Below are 24,315 nucleotides of genomic sequence, written 5' to 3'. Positions count from 1 at the left end.
AAAAATATTTGTTATTTGAAAATAAAATTCCTTCCCACAGAAGCAAGGATTAATATCTATTTTGTCTCATCAGGACCCATCTGGTTCGACAATGTCCACTGTACTGGCAAAGAAAAGACTTTGGCACAGTGTCAGTCCAACGGGATCGGCATTTCAGACTGCAAGCACAGCGAAGATGTAGGAGTGGTGTGCAGCGACAAGAGGATCCCGGGATTTAAATTTCTCAACACTCTGCCCAACCATGTGGAGGTAAACTTACAAGGCCCAATAGTTCTATCCAACTTTTGTATTTCATGTGTTTGTTAGCTAGGATCTGCTGTGTTTGTTGTTATCTTGTGATGAACACCATTTAAGCCTTAGAAGCCTTTTTAAAGTGTACAAAAAATACTGGATCCAACATTTGTTCTTGTCCAAACAAATAGGTCAACCTCAATCTGAGATCCTGTGTTATTTCACAGCTTTACCAATTAATAAAGCTCTTCCATAATAGAATAGCACTAGCAGTATAACATATGGAGCTGCTGTACGTCAAACTCACCTCTAAAAAAAATTAATTTGGTTGAAAAACAGCTGCTGTGGACTAAAAGCCAGCAGCTCTCAACCACTATCTGTCCTATTAATAGTCCTTTCTGAATAGCCTGCATTGAAAGCGCGTTGGGGAAAGTTCACTGGTATTTGTTAGGTGTCAGACTTAAAACTTTCATAGCAGTTTGACTGGAACCTTTAAAAGCCCAGCTGAGCATTGCTTTTGGGCCTGCTAATGGGCTCAGAGCTAATTGCCTCCACAAGCAGAATGTTATCTTTCTGCTCACCGTGCAGGCCTCATAACAGTGCATTCCACTGTTATGAGCAAACTGCAAACCAGAACTAACTCTGCTTCTGTCTTACTGACCTGTTCAGTCGAGTTTTCCTTGTTTCTTTCCAAAAACAAATAGAAGGATTTAGTGTTGTTGATAAAAAAAAATACTTTCTGAGTCTGTGATCTTGTCCTTCTGACTACAGACTTTGTTAAAGTTACTATGACTGTTGTTATGTCAAACAGAGGTGTGGCAATGTTTTTTGGCAAATTACACTCACCAGCCCCTTTATTACATTATTAGATACACCTGTTAAATTGTTGTTAATGCTGATGTCTAATAGGCCAATCACATGGCAGCAACTCAATGTATTTAGGCATGTAGACATGGTCAGGGCAAACTTCTGAAGTTCAAACTGAGCAGCAAAGTAAGGAAAAAAGGTGATTTAATGGACTCTGAACGTGGCATGTCTAAGTATTCCAGAAGTTGCTGATCTACTGGGAATTTTCCACACGACCAGAGAGCCCCAAAATATCCAGAGAAAATATCCAGTGAATGGCAGTGAAAATGCCTTGTTAATGTAAGGTTAGACGCCTGACTGCTTCAAGCTGATAAGAAGTCAACACTGACTCCAATAACTAGTCATTACAATCGTGGTATGCAGAAGAGCATCTCTGAATGCACATGTGCTATAGCAACGGAAATCACTAGCACACTTTGGATTCCTTAGTACCAACAAAGCATCATTTAAACACCACAGCCTACCTGAGTATTGTTGGTGACCACGTCCATTCCTTTATGACTACAGTGTACCCTCTTCTGAAGGCTACTTCCACCATGATAATGCACCATGTCGTGAAGCTCAAATCCTCTCAAGCATGCTTCTTGAAAATGACAATGGGTCCATTGTTCTCAAATGGCCACAGGCACCAAATACCAAATGTCAATCCAGTAGAGCACCTTTGGGATTTGGTAGAACTCAAGATTTATATCATGGATGTGTGGCCGTTAAATCTGCAACTGTGTGATAGTATCATGTTAATATGGGCCAAAAAGTCTCTTTTATCTAGTGGTATTTGTGGAACGAGCTTTCAATACTGTGAACGACCACTGGAAAAAAAAATAAGCAACAAAGCTTTAGGCAGAAGAATATTCAGCTTTCTTCAGGCTTCAGAGATCTGCTGAGCTTACTTGAACTCCACAACACATTTTTTTCAGACCTCAAATAACTTTGTGTCTTTTCAAATTCTGCTCCAGCGGATTCTGACTTAATTGCAATAGCTTTAGAACTTTTATCAGACTTTACATAGCTCCCTCTAGAGGCAGAAAATGTTTTTTTAATCACATATGTGATCATGCTCACTGTAAAAACACTTTAATTTGTAAAGTTGCATTACAGGATCAGATCCATCTAAACGACTGCCTTAAGTTTACAAGACTAAATATCAAGGTTGTGATTGTTCAGAGAGCCCAGCTGTAGAGCTCTACATGTCTCAAGTCACATTAAAAAAAATAAAATAAAAAATCAGACTCAGCTTTTCCACTCACTAAGAGGAATCACATGGGCCTCAGCGTGTAAAACACAGCCAGCTGGGAGCCCCACTCTGCCACACAGCCAGGGCCCAGCTTTATTATCTGGTGACGCACCAGTGTAGGGGCATTCTAGTGTTGAATGGCAGCTATGACGGCATGTCGCTGGGGATGTGGGGATGTGGGCTGGATGTAGGAGCACAGCTGCCTTTTCGAGTGATAGTAAGTTTATTGCAATGTCTTTAACCGTGTATACCAAGATAGCAAGCTACGTCAGTGGCATTACGTCAGGGCAAGCAAAGCAAGCAGTACTTGTCTAGTGAAATCTAAAAATAGATATCAATTAAAACATACTAAAGTAAAGTGTTCTTTCTTGTTTTATCTCAGAGCTCTCTCATAAAGCTTTCCTGCTTGCATCCATCCTTTACATCACTGCCATCTTGTGGCTGCAGTTGCCTATTGTCTCTGGAAGCAGAATTAATTTAGCTTTATAATGAAATCCATATGGGGTAAACACTGTCATGGGTGTGTCCATTTCCAATTAACAATGTCTGAAGCTTGTCAAGCAGAGCAATCGGTTGTTTGGGGAAGCACACTGCAGATAAACCTCTGATCTTTGATGGGAGACTAGCGTGCTAGACAAGCTGCTGCTGGCCCCACTTTTACTCTACTGATATCAGTTATGAGCTGCACCTAGTATGAAAACAGAGCTAGCTTTATTTAGAAAGTAAACAAGCTGTCTCATTTATCACTATAAGAGTGCTTTCTCTTGCTTTTAATAACTGTTAATAACTTGTTTAGCATGCTAGCAATGAAAGCTTTAATGATGGGGAGATGGAACCCTGCCGTGTCTTTTTTTATTTTAATAAAACAGATAATTTGACTAAGTACAGGCTCCACTAACACTTTCAGATTAACGTCTTGGTTAATCAGTTCGGTTGACCAATGTACAAAGTTTAAGGAGCTGCTTTGCTAATACAAGCTTAAAAATATGTTTATTAAGCATTTTAAATAAAGATATAGGACTTCTGGAGCAGATTAAAAGCTGGTCTGGTCCTCAGCCACTAGAAACCCATAATTTTATAGAATATGATACTTTATTGTAGATTAAACAGAATATAAAGTGTTTAAAACCAGTTCAAACTGAAACATCCTCAATCGATATAAGGGTGACAGGGCGGGACATTTTAATCTGGTCCATTTTGTGTTATTTAAAACTAAAGGAAAATTTATTTACATTTAATTTAATTTTACTTAATTTTTATTTGTTTATTTGTTTATTTTATGGAGCTCTGGGAGGGCCATAGACTCTGCCTACCTTTCTGTAAAAGTTACCACATGCCATTAAGCAAACGTGGAGATGAAATGTGAATCCTTGCATGCACATTTTGGTGAACTTTGCAATCCCTGTGCAGATTGTTGTGTGTGTGTCTGTTTTTTTTTCTTTCTTTTTTATCTTCTCATAGAAAAAAAAGTGTTGTTTTCACTGTGACTTTTTTAAGAATAGCGGAAAAACGCATCTCATTCCACAAATTTGTTCTCTGAGGTATAGATGGATTACAGCAAACATATATTTAGCATTGTGTTTCAGACAGCTGGACAGTAAACAACACAGAGGCACAGCCTGTGCTCAGTCTGCATCTCCAGAAATATTTACAGTGGCATCTCCCTCGTGTTTATGTATTCCTCTCTGGCTTTGAGGAAGCCTGCTGCACTTCAGTTTATGCAGATGTGACTGCAGAGGCTTTTTGAGGCCTGACCTGCGAATGCATTTCATTCCATTTAAAACCAGTTTCAACATCAGTGAGTTTCAGGGTTTAAATGGTAAATGGTAAATGGCCTGTATTTATATAGCGCTTTACTAGTCCCTAAGGACCCCAAAGCGCTTTACATATCCAGTCATCCACCCATTCACGCACACATTCACACACTGGTGATGGCAAGCTACATTGTAGCCACAGCCACCCTGGGGCGCACTGACAGAGGCGAGGCTGCCGGACACTGGCGCCACCGGGCCCTCTGACCACCACCAGTAGGCAACGGGTGAGGTGTCTTGCCCAAGGACACAACGACCGAGACTGTCCAAGCCGGGGCTCGAACCGGCAACCTTCCGATTACAAGGCGAACTCCCAACTCTTGAGCCACGATCGCCCCTAAGCCACGATCGCCCCTAAGCCACGATCGCCCCTATGAAATGTGATTCTTGGCGTTGACCATTGAGGGCTGCTTCATTTATTCAAGTTAGAATAACAGTGATGCAGTCAGATTTGTCAGCCTATTTTTTTCATGTCAGCATTCAGAGAGGGATGGAAAACAGCAGGTAAAAAAAATGAGAAGATCAGCCACTGAAACAGGAATATTCTGAGTTGTTTGATTTTATGGAGAAGTGTTAAGTGATCTGCTGCACAAAGGGGCAGGAGGCACTCAGAAATCTCTCAGGAATCTCTGCCGCCCTGTGAAAAACCAAGCACACCTTTACTGCGTCCGCAGGGATTAGTATTGTAAGTAACAGCCAGGTCCTGCTAATCAAATACATTTGATGAATTGATCATTAACAAGTGTGAGCACCTCTATAAAAGAAGCAGTTTTAGCAGTTTTCTGGTGTGTAGCATGCCATAATCCCAGCAACGTCACCCAAGGTCAGCGTGTACAATGACGAGACAAATTGCAAACGACTCTAGAGCTACATCTCAGACTCTACAGTCCCCAGTCAGCATTTTTAATGTTGAAGGTAATGTAAGTATGATTAGAAAAAAACACTGAACAAGTATGGTTTGCTTGGAAGGGTACTCTGAGCAAACGAGAAGACTTCGAGAGCAAAGTTCCCAAGGAGCAAAGTTGGAAGTTTGACCACAATGCACAGCAGTACGTGTGGAGAAACATAGCATATCGACACAAATACTTCATGCCAACTGTCAAGCATGGTGGTGACTTCTTCTACAGCTGCATCCACTGATCACCTGGCAGTCATAGAGTCGACCATGAACTCCTCTGTATACCAAAATATTTAAGAGGCAAATACAAGGTCCTCCCCCGTGACACTGATAAAGATAAGTAGAAGAGAATTGATGGATGGACAACTAAGTGGACTTCTTGTGCAGATACAAGTATAGTTAGTTCTAGGGGACATAATTAGTTAAACTGTCCATGTAGGGACATAAATAGACCTTTACTATACCCCTTATTTTAGAAGTTTAATATCATTACTATAGGTAACATAGAAAATGCTAACAATCTTTTTTTAATTTTCTGACCTATGATTCCTGACTTGAGATGTCAATAAATAAAATAGAATCCATACATCTAAATCCGATAAGTGAAAGATTCCCTTCTGCTTATTGAATTCAAGGTTGTCCGGGAGTTGGAGCCAATCCCATCTGCCTTTTATGGAACAGCTAGTCTATTGCAGTCTGCAGTCTATTGACAAGCATTTGCACTCACATTTACAGCTATGGACAATCTAGAATCACCAGGACTGCGAGAGGAAAGAGTACCCAGAGAGAGCCCAGGACTTTCTGGACCTTCAAATCTAGAAGGTACTAGAGTCAAAACCAGGACTTTCATGCTGTGTGGACAACATTGCTAATCACCACACCACTGTGTATTGTGATTTTCTCCACTTTTCAGTTTTGACAGTGAGGCATTAATGATGAATGAGTACAGTTCATATATAGTGGAGTTTTCTGTGACGACTGTGATGGAAACAGATTTTGATGATAAGATGCCTCTAAGGCAAATGCTACCTTGCTCAGATAGTCTCTGTTCTTCTGACATATCTTCTCGGGCTCATGCTAGAACAAGCAGGGATGAATTCAGAATTTGGAGATTAATACAAAGCTCTTTTCTGTATTTCTATTTTTTCTTTCACACCAGTTTTAGCCCTCTCACACTCTTTCCCTGCTGCTGTCTTTCTACTAAGAAGATTACAAGCACCCATGAAATCACCACAAGCAGAGTTCTGAGCTCCCATTTTCCTCTCTTTAGTCATTTTTTCCTCCTCTGAGCCCTTGAAATCAAATCTCCCACTTTCCTTCCCTGTAAACCTCCATCCATGTCGTGGTTCAGCGCCATAAATTGCTTCCTTGTTACCCCTTTGGCATGTTTGTGCTATGGATTAATTCGTGGCTGCCCTTTGTGTCACAGCCTCAAAATGATTTGGACCGTTTCATTATTTTGCTCACACAGCTGGTAGATGTTTCTGCAGTGACGTAAAGGTTTTCGCCCTGAGGCATCACATTCTCACAGAGGATCTCAGGAGGATGTTTAGCCTCTGTAGAGTTATAAATTAGGCGCTCTCTCTGAGATCGGTGTAAACAGGGCCTCTCACGTGCAGGGGAGTTTGCTTTCACAAAAAAAAAGTGATTTCACGTGTAAGGACATCTGTCTTTTTGCTGTGTTCAGACAGTACAAAGCTAATTTACCAGGCACTTGTTGATGGCAATGGAAGGCATGTGTTTGATTGCTCTCTGTTTTCCTCGTCATATGCAGAACAGATTTCTCACATTTAATGCGCTGCAGATTTAGTCTGCCTGTTTTAACACTGCTCTTTTTCTTCCTCTCTATCATAATGTGCAAAATGTGTCACATCAGAAAAATACATTTGCTGTCAGACTAGAAGGCAGACTGTTAGATAGTCAGATATACACATATTCTTATGAGTTTCCAGCTGTGTCACTTGAGCATTGCAGTGGCTTTATTGTCTCTTTGTTGAGAGTGGCTGTGGAGCATGCCATCCTCTAATTGGAGGGTTGGTGGTTCGAACCCTGGCTGCTTCAGTCTGCGTGCCAAAGTATCCTTGAGCTAGATACTGAATCCCAAATTGCTTTAATGCTTTACTTGGAGTGTGATTGTTGGATAGAAAGCACTTAGATGTCACCTTGTGACTTTGGCAGTCCTCTGCATCTATTTTATAGCAGGGTAATGAACTGGATGAGTTTACAGGTTTTTATTTTTTTTATGTTTTATTTTTATGTGTTTGTGTGTTCTTGACACAAACACAATAAACAGAAAATGATGAAACTACTTACGAAGTGACCTTCTACAGCTGGGTATATTGTCTCAAAGTTTTCCAAAATCTTTCACAGAAATGTGAAATTATGTTACAGTGACATTAATTCTATTTATTTGTCTTCATCAAGTAGTGTCAAAACCTTACATATTTACATAATTTTCTCATTATGTACGCAGCAGTTGCAAGCTCGTTTATATGAGTCCCAACAATATTGCTGCATTTTGTCATCCTGAGTATGGATATAGCCATATAACCTCAGTTCACGACAACAGTCACTTTACCTTATACTGTAAAGGTAAAGACCTTACATTATTAGGAGAAAAGCTCAAAATCAGACCATGCTGTATGAGGAAGCACCTTGCAACATTATGAAGGAATAACTCTCTTTTTGTAGGTAGTATTTTGTGCACACAAAAGAGCAGAGAAAAGTTTAGGTGATGAACCAAAATCTCTGTTCTGTGTCTGTGCCACGTGGCAATCACCAGGGACTCAGTGTGGAAGTGCCAAGAGCTGCAGTTCCTCAAGGGGCTTGTTGAGATTGGGTCCAAAAGCAAGTGAATCTGCATACTCTTGTGCTAAAGCACCAAATTCCTCAAAAGACAACAACAAAAAATACTTTGCTGCTGACATATGAGGCTGTAGGATATAATTGCCTGATGGCCCCTTCACTTAGAAAGACGTTTGTACTGCACTGACTGCTGCGTTCAGTAAAAATGGCTGAAAATTTGTGTTGTGCTGGCTGCTGCACTCGGTCTGAACTAAGTCCTGGTCATAGCTCATGGTCTTTACGTGTAGAGTATGTGCCTACTCCCTGTGATTCTTCATTTCTATTGGTCGTTTGAAGCAAAAAAAATATAAAGATGGAAGTACCTATCAAGATGCCATCCACTGGTTTCTAAAGTCCTGTTTTGAAGCCTCAAGATTAATGTTTCTGACATCTTGGTTTCAAAAAGTCATAAAAGTCATACCTTCCACAAATCTTTAGCCAGTGAGCAAACAATGGATAATCCCTCATTTTTAAACGTAGTATGGCCAAAATTTTAAATAGAAGTTTAAATAGACTTGTCCTCTGAGCTGTATTTGAGTTATAATACTATAAGTGTAGTTGTCTTGCAGAGTGAAATCCTAGATTTTTGTTTGTATATTAGAAGCACAAACTGGGAGGTGTCTGTCTATGACACACACATACAGATGTATGGATGAAGCTTGCTCACCTGGTTTGCTAGTTTAGGTCATTAGCTAATAACTTATTCTTGATAACTTATCCCTCCATCCTAGCATCACTCTGGACTGTTACAAAAGTAGATGGTAACAACAGTGAAGCTTTTTCCACAGACTGGCGGCCGATGCTGTGGTTGTCTTTCTTTCATATGCTAACTATAATTCGCATGTCAGCATGTAGCTTTTTTTGTACAGGCTTTGGTAAATATTGTTCTGGTGTAAAAAGGCTACCTGCGAGAGCAAGTTCAAGAAATAATCTTAAATTTATGAAAGAAAAGGAAATTTAAAATTGAGCTACAAAACAACAACAAAAAAACCCCCAAACTGGTTATTCTAGCTAAATGCCTGTCTTTTGGCTAACTCTAGTAGCCAAAGAATTAAAAATACTATTTAGATATGCTATTATTTGACAGGAATTACATTAAAATGGATAACTCCGACTATATGCTTGCTCTTGAAGTTCCACAGTGGCTAGGCTATTTTTAGCAGGTTGTGCTTTGTTTGTTTCAGTGGCAGCTGTGTGTGTAAATGGCTGTTTTTAGGCTGGGTTCATTTAATGTGCTGCACCTGCATCAACAGGGAAATGATCAAAAAACACAAATTTAAAATGGTAGTACTGATACAAGACCAAAGAGGTGTTGGCGAATTGGTCTAAATGGCAGTTTCCATTAGGAATGTCAGACTCAAATATTTTTTACCATCTGCTTTCCTGTAAACAGAAACCAGTGCTGAGAACTTTCACACAAGATGAGACAATAGATTCCTCCGAGCCAACTCCTTGTACCCAGCAATCATTCCCAAACGTGCCTTCATTTTCCACATTTTAATGTCACTTCATTTTAGAGCTATATAAAAGGGCTTAATTTCCATTCAATCATTGTCTTTGTAATTTACGCCCCAGTCTAGCTCAGTTGTCATGACTGTGAAACATCTGTTTCCAGTTTGGTTACAAAGGTTCTCTTTTAATGGAGGAATTGCAGACTGCAATGCAACATTCTCTGGATTCTGTAAAACACCAACTTCTAATGTTCCTATTAACATTCCAGCTGGTGGAATTCTGATTTTGAATAAAAGCTGGCTATCAATTAAACATGTTTCCATGTCATCACACAGATAGTGACTTGTAAAAATAATTCTGAAAACAAAGTAATGCCTAAAATTAAAGGTTGTTTTCTACAACTCTCAGAAAGTGACGTTACAACTAAATCCTACCCTGCCAATGAACCCAGAGCCTCGGTATTTCATGGTGGAAGTGAAGTGATTTCTGTGAGCAGAGTTGCTAAAGGCCTTTATTGGAGCCATATGTTTCTACTCTCTATGCACCTTATTGTTCCTTTCAAAAACAATCTGTACTTCACTTTGGGCTGAAGTGAAACTATGTAGTAACAAAAATTGTGTTGTATTTTGTACTCACACATGACTCTGTATAAAATAATGTAACTAAATAAATGGTGGTTATATTTCTTATGAGCCAAACCACGACTAAACCCTGTTGGTTGAAAGACCACAAGCATGTTAGGTATGGTATGTGGCAGCACATCCACAAGCACGCTTCTTCTAGTTTTCACCTCGTCTGTACTCACTACTGCTTACCAGAACTATCTCACAAAGCCATTTTACCCTTTTGAATGTCTTTCAGTCCAGTCATCTGGCCGGTACAATTTTTGTCCTTGTTAAAGTGGCTCAAGTCTTTATACCTCACAATAAAGACAAGAAGTGACTGTATAGCAGATGTCGATTTGTTGGAACTGATGAGGTGTCTGACAATGCCCTCCCTTTAACAGAATAAACCAAAAAAGTGTAACTATATGGAGCCTGCACTCCAAGGTTTCCATTTCAGAAACTGTTTGCAAAAAAACTGGAACAATGTCACAAATTCTCAATTTTGAAATGTTATGCTACTGGGAGGAAGGAGATTGGAAAGAATTTATTCAGTTTGATAGGCTATTTGTTATTTTAACAGTTGATAGATCATCTCCCTCTTACCTTTCAGATGTCATATGTGAGAATTATAGCCTAATACTTATCCAAAACACAGCATTTGTAATATTAAAAGAAAAACAACACTGACAATCCTCTAGGTGGTTGCCAGTGAGCCATCTAGAGTTGTCAGGGTTAGTCGTTAGACACATAGAAGGCTTAACTTTTAAATCAATAGTGTCAAATACATTTAGGCTTACAGTTCTCCATTTGGGGATGCCAAATGAGGGAAAATTCCACTTGAAGGGGTAGAAGTAAAGCTAACCCTATCCCTAAACAGGTCACGGGTGACCTGGAGGATTATTAAAGGTTGACAGTGTTTCTTGAATTGGTTAATTTGTTTTAATTAAACCTGTAACAGGGAGTAGTGGAGGCTCATCTGATTTGATTCATGTCTTTCTCTCCAACTGTCATCCCTAGACAGACTGGCAATGAACCACTTCAGTACCCATAATTCATGGCAGCTTGTTTTAGTCTATGTCTGAAAGCTGACTCGTGTGCAATTTCATCAGTGCAAAATATTTTCATCTGGTTCCCATAATTTTCTGAGGCATAAACATGTTGGTGTATACTCTTACCAGTCTTGGCTGTGCTTTTAGATTAGTCTAATGAGAATTAGATTGATGTAACTTTATTTAGGACCTAACTGTGATCTGTGACCTACCATATATTTCCAAGGAAAACAGAAAATCTGCGTATTTACTGGTGCAAATACTCCAGTACAAACATGCACTAAGGTGTCCTTGAGAGTTAAAAGCAATTCAGATTGTTCAAATGCCAATAAAGTGATCAGTTAAGCTGTTGTCTCAGGTGTCAAATTCAGTGGTAGCATCCAGAAACCATGGAAACGTACGCGGTTCCATGGAATTTGAAGTTAGGAGCTAGCTAGGTCGCTGTGTCCCCAAGTGCAGTCGCAAAAACCATCAAGTGCTACGGCGAAACTGGCTCACATGAGGACCGCCCCAGGAAAGGAAGACCAAGAGTCACCTCTGCTGCTGAGGATAAATTTCTAAGTTGCTGACCCCTGCGCTAGCGTAATATTAGGCATTAGGCAATGTATTTTACAGAGTTGAATGTGAGGGGTAATTGTAAGAATAAATTTGCATTCACCAACTCAACTGATTCAAAATGTAAAATTTCATCGTTTTAGTTTTTGACAGAATCGCTTTAATGTGATGCCAGTGCTTTATTATAAGACTCCACCAAACCCTTGTTGCCTGTATCATTCCTTTGCTATGTCACATGAAAGCTGCTAAGGGAATAGCAAATGGTAAGAAAAATGACTTCCTTCTTAAGATTACAAGCCCAGAGAATAGCAATGTTATTAGCATTTTTAGTCAAGAAATGTTATAGTAATAAATACAAAAAAATGCAGTGGAAAACCTCAAAGTAGCCTCTGTGAATCATGTTTCCTGTACAGCTTATCCAACTAATGACAGTTCCATCTGTGTGCTTTTTCTCTTGCACAAGCAAAACGTCATGAAAGGTCTTTTTCCCCTGAGAGGAACAACACAAGACACACATGTTAAAAATCTCCTCTTGTGTTCATAGTGATCTTTCTCAGTGCCTCCGTGTCTTGTCTAAAAGTTTAGTTTAGCCTCTATTTACTCGCTCATATGAATCCCAATTAGTTTTTTTGCATAACCACAAACCAGTCATGTACTGTGTATCCACTACACCCAGACAAGGTCACCATCGCCACATTTCCAGTCATTATCTTGTTTCATGATTTCAGGCTTTATGCAGTTTTATGTCCTCTGAAGCTGAGACATCAGTGCCTCGGAGCAGAGTGATTAATGTGGTTATCTTTAGGAGTAAATGGAGTATAGGCAGAACAGTGATTTGTAGCTTTCACTCTGGCGGCATCTGCCCTTCCTTGGAGGCAAGTACTAATTGAGGAAACCGTCCTTTATCATTATTTGATGTCTAGGTTATTCTTGGCCGTGTATAAGAGCAGTCTGTTGAGTTAAGCAACATGCTCTCCTTCCAGCCAGACTGAACTCCCTCCCCTTAGCTCGAACTGTCACGTAGCACAAGAATGTTGGTTTGGTTTATGGGATAGTAAGATGTTTATTTAATCTCTAAAGAAAAAAGAAGAGATGATTTTTGACAGTCTTTCACTGCCTGCAGGGTTTCAGGGCACTGTGTATTCTGCTTAGACGTTCAGGGGATCCTTGAATGCATACAAATCAATCATTCGTCACAGATCTGTTGAAGTTACAAACGATGGTGGAAAGCAATTAAATTGGTCATGGAAACTTTGGACGTTTCTTCAGGTGCAGTCGCAAATGTAAACAGTATGGAGTTCCATTTGAACCAAAATAATTTCCACATCTTCACCTTCTATGAATGTTGCTTGTCTCTGTCAGCACAACCGTCCATAAGGGCATACGGTGAAACAAGTTCAGCATAGCCGGGCTCTCTTTGTATTATCCCGATCGGAAATAATGTGTATCATGACATTTGACTTTCTCTTTCATGCTTTTAGCTTCAGTCTCTAGTAAAATAAATGTATTAACCTAATATAATTTATTTCAGATTCATTTTATAGTACCAAATCACAAGGTCCATTTGTTTTGTATTTGTTTTGATTTTCATTTTCATGATGCAGCATTCACTTTTGCAGATTTCAGTGAAATCTTTACTGTGCAGAATGGTTTGTTTTCTGTTTTACAAAGCAAAAAAATGCAGGCTGTACTCATTCAGTCCCTGTTTATCCTTAAGTCACCTCTCTAGCCTTGGCACTGTTTTATCAAGGCACAGCTGTTGCCTGGGAGGAAGTTCTGCCTTAGAAACATTAGTTCCCCACATTTATTTATTTCAATGTTGAATGACTTTGACATGGCAGATAAATCTACTTCAATTTTGGCCATTGGTGGAGATGTGGAATAGGAAAAAGGTATCAGACATACATATTTTCCTGCTGAAATAGAATAGTGAAGATTATAATTTTATATGGTCATCCCTAAGGTAATAAATTGAAATCCTCATCTAAAATGAACAACTTATTTATTTCCATGATAGAACTTTTTGTTATAGTCAGGAGAATAAAGGCAAATGTAGAACAATGCACTGTTGAGATAAGATATAAGGAAGGGTTCCTGTCACATAAACAAAAGCTATAGTGTGGAATATTTGAAGTATAATTAAAAAATGAAATAAAGATCTGTGTGTGCAAAGCTATGTTTGGGAACGTTAACATTAGCTCACAGATTTAGTGCCACAAATCTATGAGAGGTTTGTTACTTTATCCTACATCCTGACTACATCCTTATTCTATGTGAGATTTTTCAACCATCTCCCAAGACACAACCTAGTTGTGTACCAGAGTATAGTCAGAGTGTATACACCTCTGATTTGGTAGTTTGAGGGACCAATATTCACTCTATTTTCCTGATAAAAAAAAAAAAATCTCCTTAGCAACTAGAAACACTATGTTTGCCAGCTAATTGCTAACTCTGCCTGTTGGCCATTTGGTGAAAAGCAAGTAGAGTATAGTAATAAGAGCTTTTGGAAACAGATGGAAACAGCAGCCTTTCCCTGTAGGGAGCAGAAATAATGACAGTGAAGGTAAAAGTAGGCTGTAAAATGAAAACTGAAAGCTTCTAAAAAGCCCAGTAGCTGCAGAGATGGAGCTACTTTTTAAAACATACAGTCAAAAAAAAAAAAAGATTCACAATTTTGGATAACAATCATATTTCCAAATGTTAAAGATACGTACATATCCCCCAACATACGTACACACATTCAAGCATACATTCTTTCCTATGGTCATTGATACATTTGTGCACGCGATCCAAGCATGGCACGATCCAAACCCAAAGTTAAAGCACACATTTAATTTCCAATTGACATTACTCTGCAATTCAAGTACTTTTCACCAAATGAAAACAAGAAGCTTGCTTTTTCTCATGCACCTGACAAGACTGGCCTTCTTTAGTCTCAGAAACTATGCTCCTCAACCCGGGGTAGCGGTCACGTCCGGTTGGGGGCTCTGTTGGCTCTCAGGTGACTGTTTCCTCGCGGCTGCGTGCAGCGGGGCTAGGGGAGGGTCTGTGCTGACGGACGTGGGTTACTGACCTGGCAACCTGGCTGCCCCTGGGTGGGTCCGGGATGGGCGTGAGGTTCTGGGGGCGCTCCGTCTCTGGGCTGGGGCCCGGGCCGGGCCTCGGGGGCTTGGGTCCTGGTTGGTGTGTTGCCGGGGTTGTGGGCGGGTGGGTGCATGGGGGCCCGGCCCTGGAGCAGGGTGCCGCCGGTGCGTCGAGCCGCCTGGGGGGCTCTTCATCTGGTGGGGGGGATGGTCACATCTTGCAGGAGCTTTCTTCTCTTCAGGAACTCTCTGCGGGAGGGGGAGATACAGGAGAGGTGGAGGAAGATCTCAGCCTGGGCGTTTACCGTCTTATGTAGTCTGGAAGATGTGTGGATGGTGGGGTGGGTGCAGTTTTCTCTGTGGTGGGGTTGGGTGGACTGTCCAGGGCTCTGTGGAGCCGGAGGGCGCTACTGCACTGGGCCCCGGTCTGATGGGCCTGGGCCCCCCTTCCCTGGCGGGTCGCGGAGGGTGGGAGTGCCTACTGGGGTCAGCGGGGGAGCTGGCCCCAGGGAGGGGTTACCTGCCCCTCCCTTCCTTCCCTCCCCATCTCCAGCTGCCTCCCTCTTCCCGCTCCTCCACAACCACCCACACATGCAGGGCCTTGGAGTGGGGGTATGTCACCAGGGTGCAGAGGAGGCTACCCCCCCCGTCCCCTTCTGGCTGCCTCTGCCTCAATTTTATCCCACAACTTAGACATTCACATTATTCACACTCTCATTACACATACATATAGGATCTTGGGGGTGGGCACAATCACGGAGTCCAATTTACCATCAGGGTGTATACCTCACCCCTGACGTCGTTGCCCACCTCTCAATTTTAAATACACTTAGTCATTGAGGGCTAGCAGGAGGGACTATGCGCTTACCTGCTGCTCCATGGCAGGTAGCTCCATGCCCTCCTGGGTTTTAATTGCACCTTAGAACACATATGCATCAACACTACAATGAGCGGGTGGAGGGAGGTTTGGAGTCTTCTCCCACCCCCATTCTCTGCGGCCTGCTGGAGCGGGAGGGCTAGTAGGAGGAGTTGGCCGTCCGACTGCGGTCTGGGGTGTGGGGCCTCCCTGCTGCTGCGGAGTCGGGGTGGTCTGCCTCTCCCCACCGCAGGGAAAAGGGTAACACCACCTGGGTCTGGGTGCAATTCCCCCCTCCAGGGGCAAGGGTACCTAGACCCGGTTTGTAGAGTACGCTTGGGGAGTGTGATTGTGTGTACAGCGTCTCTTTATGTCTGTCTCCACGTTGGTTGAGTGTGGAGTGAGTGCATATGAGAGCATGAGGGTGGGAATGGATGTTTGTGTCTGTGTGTGCCTGTATGTCTGTGTCTATATGTCAGGTTGGGTATCAGACGCCACCTCTCTGGGGACACCTCAGGCCCTCCAAGGTTTGGAGGCCTATCTCCACCCACCACCACTTCCCCTGCCGGTGGCGGACTCCCTCAGGTGTCGGTGTGTTGGTGGTTCTTTGTGTCTGGGGGTGGGCGTCCGGGTACACACCGGCTCACTCCTTGGCGGCCGCTTGTCGGGGCCTGGGGCTCGCTCGGGCCCCCTTTGGAGGTGGGGTGCCCCCGGCCTCTCGGCCTGGGGCTCGGTCACTCAGGCGCAGCTGGGGGCCGGCGGAGCTCACGGGCGCGTCACTGCAACTCCCCCTGACTTCTGCTCCGCGGCTGCTGGGCGAGCCCTCATCTGGGACTCTCCTCAGCTCTTACTGGAATAGTGGCGCGGCTGCCCCTCTGTTGGTCTTCCATGGTCTCTTGTGTTCTGGGGGCCTCTGGATATCTGGAGTTTTGATCTCCTCCATACCCGCTTCACACCCTGGAGGACGGGGCTGTGGCCCCCCCACACTCCCTAGCAGATCATTACATGGAGAAACCTTTGGAATGCAAGCATGCTGATCCACACAGGTATGCACACATGGGTATTCACAGACGCGGACTAAAGCTTTCTTGGCTGCTACCTCAAAGCACACTGTGCGCTGTCTATCTTGCGTGCTGCACAATATCGTTTATTATTTAGTAAATATTGATATCTATGGCTAGCTAGTTTATTGTGATGGTGCTTTGTTTTCTCTATTATTATGTTGCTCTTTGTTGTTTGCTGTCTCCTCTGTTTGTTTTTTTTGTTTGTTTTTTTTTTTTCTCCATACAGGTGACCCAGGAGTTCTTTTTTTTTTTTTTTTCTCTCTCTTCCCCCCCCTTCTCACCGTCTCTTCTCCCCTTTGGTTTTCTTTCTTTCTCTCCCCCTCTTTCTCTCATTCATTCCCCCTGTCCTATTTATTAAAAAAAAAAAAAAAAAAAAAAAAAAAGACAAAGGATGAACTGAAGCTCTGCCATCACGTAATGTCGCATACTGCTGTTTCTGATGTCATTTAAAAAAAAAAAAAAAAAAAAAAACCTCTTAACTGTATTGTTCACTGGCACTGTGTGCATAAAACAAACATAATTCCAGCTATGAGCATCAAATTCTGGTATTTATTAGGTGCATGATGAATAGTCCAGCTTTGTACATGATGTCTTACGCAGCGTACTTTGCTTTCATACTGTTTCATACTTGGCTTTGATAATGCAATAAAAATGAACTGGAAAGAAAAAAAAAAAAAGAAAAAAAAAAGAAACTATGCTCCTCTAAAGCAGCACTGCTTTTGGACTGGGTCATAGCCTTTAAAACGATCTCATATCAACAGTTACATGTGCATGACTATGCTGCTCTCTATTTATGCATGACAGAAAAAGCCTCCTTAAATAAAATACTTAAGGAAACCAACATTAAATGACATGATGTTTTGTCTAAGCTAGTGTGGTACTGCCCGAGTCTTGAACTAAACTGCTAGGGCCTGTGGCTGATGATCATGTAGACATGAGGCATCTGGAAAGAAGTAGCAGTTTGTTAATTGCTTCCTCCTGCATGTGTACAGTATGGTGTTTGTGGATTTAACTGGGACAGGCTAAAACATGTTGCACATTTTGCCATAGAAACCCTTTGATGCCTTTGGCTTCTAAAGCCAGAAAAACCTGTAAGAAGGCAGTCGGCCACGGTGATTAGGCTTAATAAGATAATTCACTGTAAAAATGTTTGTGCAGTTTGGGGAAGATTTATAACCAGTGCAGACAGAGCACTGCTGAGCAGCTGTACAGGGGGTAAGAGTCTTTGATTATGCATAATGTAACACAGGAATAGCTATTTCAAGACAGATGTGGTATATAGCTTGGGTTACACTATTGAAGTCTTTTTTGGCAAAAAAAAAAAAAGTTGGGTTTTTTTCTGTGCAATGACATTTTTCTGACTATTCTAACCTTGTAGTAACACTCACCAACCTTGTGGTCCTCTATATGATACATCTGGCTTCTCTCTCATTTCCTGTCAAGTTGCCACAGCAGATGGATCATGTGGTGCATGGATGAAGCGTATTTGGCAAAGATTTTACAATGGAAGCCCTTTGTGATAAAGGCTTTCCATTTTTGGGGGCTTGGGACCAGTACTAGGAGTAAACTAGCTTGTGAACCCATAGGCTGTGTTTGTGTCACTTTCCAGTCTCAAACCTTGGTGTCCACTAAACAGGGTAATTTCCATTGACCAAAATTATTAAGAACCAACATTTAAGGAACTGTGAAAAATAAGAGCAGAAGTTAGCATCTGAAATCTGTTTGGTATCTCAGTTCCTCAGTTGCCTGTGATACTGTAATCTGCAAATAAGTGTTATCGTTCACAAGTATTGTTTATGATCTAGTGTTTGAAGTATCCCCAACTGGTCACGGCAGATGGCTGCCTCTTCTTGGGCCTGGTTTTGCTAGACTTCTGCTTCTTCCTGTTAAAAAGACGTTTTTCCTTCCCACAGATGGTTGTTTGATTATTGGGGTTTTCTTTCTATTATTGTAAGGGTCTTTAACTTACGACAAAATGAAACTTGAGGCAAATGTTGTGGTGATTTGGTGCTTTTTAAATAAATTGAATTGAATGTGTTGCATATCTCATTCTGGTGGCTGATATATTGAAAAGGTCTGCTTCCAGTATTCTGAATATTCATTGCGAATGTATAACATTATGACTTTGATGGCAAAATAAAGACCCAGCTTTACATTGCTGGCGCTTAACTGAGCTATGTAAAGACAGGCAAACAGATCGTCAGTTAGCAGTGAGCTTTAGCTAACCTGTGGCTAACTTTATTTGTATTCAGCAAGCTGTATGCTCACTGCACCATCTTCATTTTCATTCTGAAATAGAGACTGCACTCTCATGGAAAATCGTTACCATGTGATTTGATTACATAGCAAATTCTATTTGGTTGCAAACCCCCCTACTAACAGGAAGCTAAATTAACGAATTAGCTTACAGTGTATAGGCTATCATTATATATTGCTGAGATCTGGAAGTTAGTTTTTGGGCAGAGATGTGTCTCTGTGGGTCTATGCATGGTGGTTTAGTCAATAATGTAAGCTTTTGCTGGGAGTGCTGATAATTCCATGAAAGAAAAGTTACAATACATTTGGGAAAAAGCTTTCGAATGTGTGTTTACTGTGGCTGTTGCATCTTTCCACTTCAAAAATCAACAACATATGTTACATGCCCACAAGGCCCAAACTTTAGCATAAAGAAAAGTGCAAGTTGCTGTTTAAAAAGAAAGATTGTTTTTGCTTTTTTTGTGCTTTTATTTATTTATTTATTTTTTGTTTGTTTGCTTTTTAAATGTTGTTTCAATATATTGTCTACAGAATCTTGACATTCATGTAGAGGATGTGCAGATTCGAGCCATTCTGTCATCCTACCGTAAGCGGATCCCTGTGATGGAAGGCTACGTGGAGGTCAAAGATGGTGGCAAATGGAAGCAGATCTGTAACAAAGACTGGACCCAGTTTAACAGCAGAGTGATCTGTGGCATGTTTGGCTTCCCCGGGGAGAGGAAGTACAATCCCAGAGTCTACAAGTGAGTATGTGTGGTCCTGGGTGGTTCAAAGAGCAGAGCAGAGTTTAAACTTTAAATGACTAAAGGGCACTTATATAGAAATTCAGGATATTAAAAGGTATGTCAGAATAATGTGGCTACTGTTTCAATGCTGTGACTCAGTGGGTGTTTTGTTGGGTACAGAAAAAAAATGCATCTGCAGGAGACTGGATGACAGATGGCAAATCCTAATTTTTTTTCCCTCTTTTTTTCTGTGCCACAAATTGGTAATTACATCTTTAGCAAACTCCCCTCGGTGCCTCACATGGATGAAAAATATATATAATTACATATATATAGATTTGGTAGATTTCTCAACCAGCACGTGCAGATCACTGCTGCGAAATTCATCTAAGTCTCAAACTGTAGAGTACAGCAACGTGGAAGGGGGGCTGAAAAAATTCAAATGAATACATCATCATTACAGTGTTTGACCAAATCCAACATGAGTGACTAACCTCAATCACTTCATTACTCTGGCAGCTCAGTACACCGACTGGGTTAGACTTCTGCGGAGGCTTGATAAATTTCAGGTTCTTACTGAAATCTTTGTGGATTGTGTATCTTTATCTTCTTCTTTCTGCTGCTCCCCTTACGGGTCAACACAACAGATCATCTGCCTTCATGTCACTCTATCCTTAGCATCCTGCTCTGTCACACCATCCTCTGTATATCGTCCCTCACTACATTCATGGATTTTTTGTGTTCACTCCCTTTTTTCTCCTGCCTGACATCTCCATATTCAACATCCTTGGTCCAATACATTAAATATACCTCCTCTGCCAATGTATCATCTCAGCCTTTTCTCTTTAACTTTGTCTCCAAACTTTTTGACCTGAGCTATCCCTCTGGTGGTCCTGGTGCTCTCAAAGAAAATCTTAGCATCTTCACCTTTGACATCTCCAGCTCGAACTCCTGTCTTACTGCTGTCCTTCTGTCACAAATCAACCCTGACACCCATCTCCATCCACTCCACCCTACCTGCAATGTCTTCCTCACCTCTCTTGTACTCTGCTGGTTGCTTTGGATGGTTGACCCCAGGTATTTTAACTCATCTACCATCACTACCTCTGCTCCTTGCAGCTTTATTGTGCATCTCTATCACAACACCTAAAATTTTCCAGTAATTATCAAGAAAGAAAGCAAAACGCCCAAAGCCAAACCCAGGAAATGATTTGCAGTTCATTCAGCGTTGTGTTTCAACCACATATACTCCAAATGCAAAAAGTACAGATGCAACAATTGAGTCAGCTGGTTTATTATCAGCCATGGCACATACAAATAATCTGGCCCATACTTTTTAGTAATTTTGATTAAAACTAATAATATATATGATAATAAAGAAAATCATATATATTATTTTCCTGGGTTCTCATTTGCATGAAATAGAGATAAAGAAAACTTGCCAGTTATCTGGCTGTTCAGATTATATATATCTGCTCTCCTCTCTCTAACCTTCCTCAATCCACACACCACCCCCTACAGTCAGCCTATGTAGTAATCAGCCTATACTACTATGTGACTGGCTGGCTTTTGGAAACCTTGAAAGGCTACAAACACAAACAGAGGCTGGATGTCAACTGCTTGTGCACTTCCATCATCCAAACTATACCAATGGTCAGTCCAACAACCCACTAAACAACCCTAACCCATCCTTAACAGCAAAGGCTAAAATGTGGACAGCTGCTTCTGGGAACTCTCTGCTCTGCTCCGAACTCATTAGCAATGTTAAAATTCACAAATGTGAACTGCAGCATTGTTAATGAGTTCAGAACAGGCTGAGATCTTGTGAAATCTCTCCATAACACCTTCCTTAAAAACTGTATATAGTAAATGAAATTCAGAAAAGCACGACATGTCCCTGTTAAATATTCTGTTTTCACACCTATAATAGATATATCAAAGCTTAATGTTCAGTATTGCAGTTTAGGCATTGTATTGCAATGTGCCAGGACCAAGCATTGTAAACAATGGAATAATCTTTAATCCTCTAATGTGTGTCCCATTACATTCCTGACATTACAGGCCTTTTACAGCAAAATTCGTGCCTGACTCCTGTATTTTCAGTAAAAAAGTTTTGCAGTGTGCGAGGAACTGCTGAGAAATCTAAATCTTGCTGACATTAGGCCAAATGGCCACAAGTTAATCATGGTGTACCACAAAACTTCAGGCACTCAAGTTAACCTTAAATTTACTGTCTGGCTGAGTTGGAAGTCTCCCCTCTGCTTTAGGTAACCAAAGCAGAGTGCAGCAGCTTCCTAACTTTCCATCTACGTGTCAGCCTGCTTTGGCCACAGTGTACTTTCACAGGCTGACATTATAAAATAAATGTGACAGTTTCATAATCCTGAATTTGTCTTTTGGTTTCTGGTTATTGTGACTTAGCAGAACAGCTTGGCATTAGTATTATAGATCAAAAGATTATAAAATGCACACCTTATTAAAAAGCTATAAGGGGAGTACCCCCACTAGGGACTTGAGACAGCAGTTAAAACTGACTTGAGGCTATAACGTTGTTGCACACAAAAATGATTGAGTAACTGCTAGATCTGTAAGTTAACTTATATTCTAAATTATTTGACAATGAACATGGAAATTGAAAGAACAAAGGGCTGCATGCTTAATCTCTTGAAAAGTTCTTAGACATTAGATCTTACAATGTCTTGATGCATGTTCAATCATCCAAGTAAGTAAATTCCAGAAAGTTGATTCTTGATGGTGCGTTTTCAGTGGTAGAACTGTTTAGTCACTCATCCTGTTGACTTCTTCATAGAGTGAATAAATGAATTAATAAATGATGAAAATAATCAACTTTCTGCGACGTACTTACCTGGATGATTCATCAAGACATTGTAAGAACTAATGTCTAGAAACTTTTCTCTTGCGTTTAGTATGTCTAAAGATGACACTAAGGAAGATTGTTTAGTCTTCGGGGTTGTCACCAATGACAACTTAGGTCTCCCATGGTTAATATTAGGGCAGGAGATAAGAACATGCAACATTTTAAACATTTATCCTAATCTTAAGAGCGAGAACAGGATGAAATGAATCAATAGTCTGACTTTACTCCTAGTTTGGTTCATGTTCAGTGTCCACTTTGTATATAGATAGTGACTTTATAAAACTGTTTTACAACACAGAAGTCTGCTATTTGCACAAGCTGAGTTATTAATCATTGTAATTAAATCACGAGACATAAAAAACCCATTTGTTTATTCACTGCAAACATAATAATTAATTTGGGGTTGAAAAGTTGTAGTGAAGGATGACATTAACCTTAACGTTAATTAAGTCTTGAAAATCGTAACTTGACAATGACCCTTTTTAATGAGATTTTATGAAAGTAAACTTTCACAGCTTTAGGACAACTACTTTATTAAATCGTTAGTCCTTTAAGGCAGCACTGATATTCATCGCATATGTGTTCAAATTGCTTTAGAGGCAAAGCTCATCTTTGGGCTGCTCCTTTGGACTTTCCTTCTCGCCAGCAGCAAATGAAAACTAAACGCTGTCTGTCCTGTTGTAATCTGGTCTTTCACATAGGCTGCATAGACTGTATTTAACCTGATTCAGTTGCCGCTGCTGCTGCTGAGAGAAGCTACAAGAAATGTCAGTAAACACCTCAACCATCTCAGATTAGTGACTAGCTACAGTAGCAAACTGTGCTGTCTCCATTCCTGTTTGCTTTGTACACCTCAGACTTTCAACTTTACAACTTCAGGTCATACCACCTACAGAAACTGTCTTGACGATTCTTCAGTGGTTGGATGTATACGGTGGGCAGTCATGGCCTTGCACCTGGCAGTAGTATGTAGATATGTCATGTTTTAATAAGCAGATAGTGACACGAACATGTACAGTGGAACTTCAGTGAACTGTGGAGATGGCTGTTAATTCTTTGTGACTGTAACACCTCCCTTATCACAGATTGTTATTGCACCTGTTGTTTATATAAAAATCTTGAGTAGTGCAGCTCAATGCTCTCAAATAAGACAGAAGTAGTAACATTGTGTTATACCTAGTTGAAAATTCTTCTCATCTCCTTTATCTGTGCAGGATGTTTGCTCGCAGGAGAAAGCCCACATACTGGGACTACTCTGTCAACTGCACTGGCAATGAAGCACACTTGTCCAGCTGTAAACTGGGCCAGGCTGTACTGGAGAAGTCCAATGGGACCTGCCCTAGAGGATTGCCTGTGGTGGTGAGCTGCGTGCCTGGTAAAGACTTTGCCCCAACACTCATGACGGGATTTAGGAAGGCCTTCCGACAAGAGGTAAAAAACCCCACATTGTGTCAGTACAACAAGCGATGTAACGATAAGTGGGTGCTGCATGAATGGTGTGAACAAACTGAAATGGTAAACAAAGCTGACATAGGAAATAGCTGCTTGAGTTCAGCTCGGTTCACTGGCTCTGATATAGAGGGTGAATGCATGAAATGTTTTGGTTCGATGTTAAGCAAGGATGGCTCCATGTCGCTTGGTGAACTGCAGCTGGAGCTGCTTTGGAAATGCCTTTGTCAAAATTAGTTACTGTCATCTCAGAGTTTAAAAAATGGCCCAGTCTTGTAAAACTCTCAGGGCAGGGAAAGAACAGCAGCACCAGTGTCAACTATTATTCTTTCTTTAAGTATAAGACCCAGAATTAGTAAGGCTGTATCTTTGGGGTAGTTTTCATACTTTATTTAAATTTTATTCTCTAAGAAATTCAGGACGATAAGGATATGACTCAAACAAGCCCTCCCCAAAAG

General features: G+C 41.0%; 1 protein-coding gene across 1 annotated transcript in view; it reads left to right on the top strand.

Moving 5' to 3' along the window:
- The window catches only part of LOC146657071 (lysyl oxidase homolog 2B-like), a 49,229-nt gene that overhangs the window by 2,473 nt on the left and 22,441 nt on the right, over positions 1-24,315 (top strand). Inside the window, exons 3-5 of the mRNA XM_085424885.1 lie at positions 74-249; positions 19,337-19,548; positions 23,623-23,839. Of these exons, the coding sequence (XP_085281011.1) occupies positions 74-249; positions 19,337-19,548; positions 23,623-23,839 (605 nt within the window). The remainder of the gene's footprint in view (positions 1-73; positions 250-19,336; positions 19,549-23,622; positions 23,840-24,315) is intronic.

This window comes from Rhamphochromis longiceps, linkage group LG12 (genome assembly GCF_057381845.1).
Source record: "Rhamphochromis longiceps isolate RC_006_pf linkage group LG12, R_longiceps_female_GT1.1, whole genome shotgun sequence".
In the NCBI taxonomy this organism is placed as follows: domain Eukaryota; kingdom Metazoa; phylum Chordata; class Actinopteri; order Cichliformes; family Cichlidae; genus Rhamphochromis; species Rhamphochromis longiceps.
Note: the sequence above shows the minus strand (reverse complement) of the source record. Positions and strands in the feature narration are given on the sequence as shown.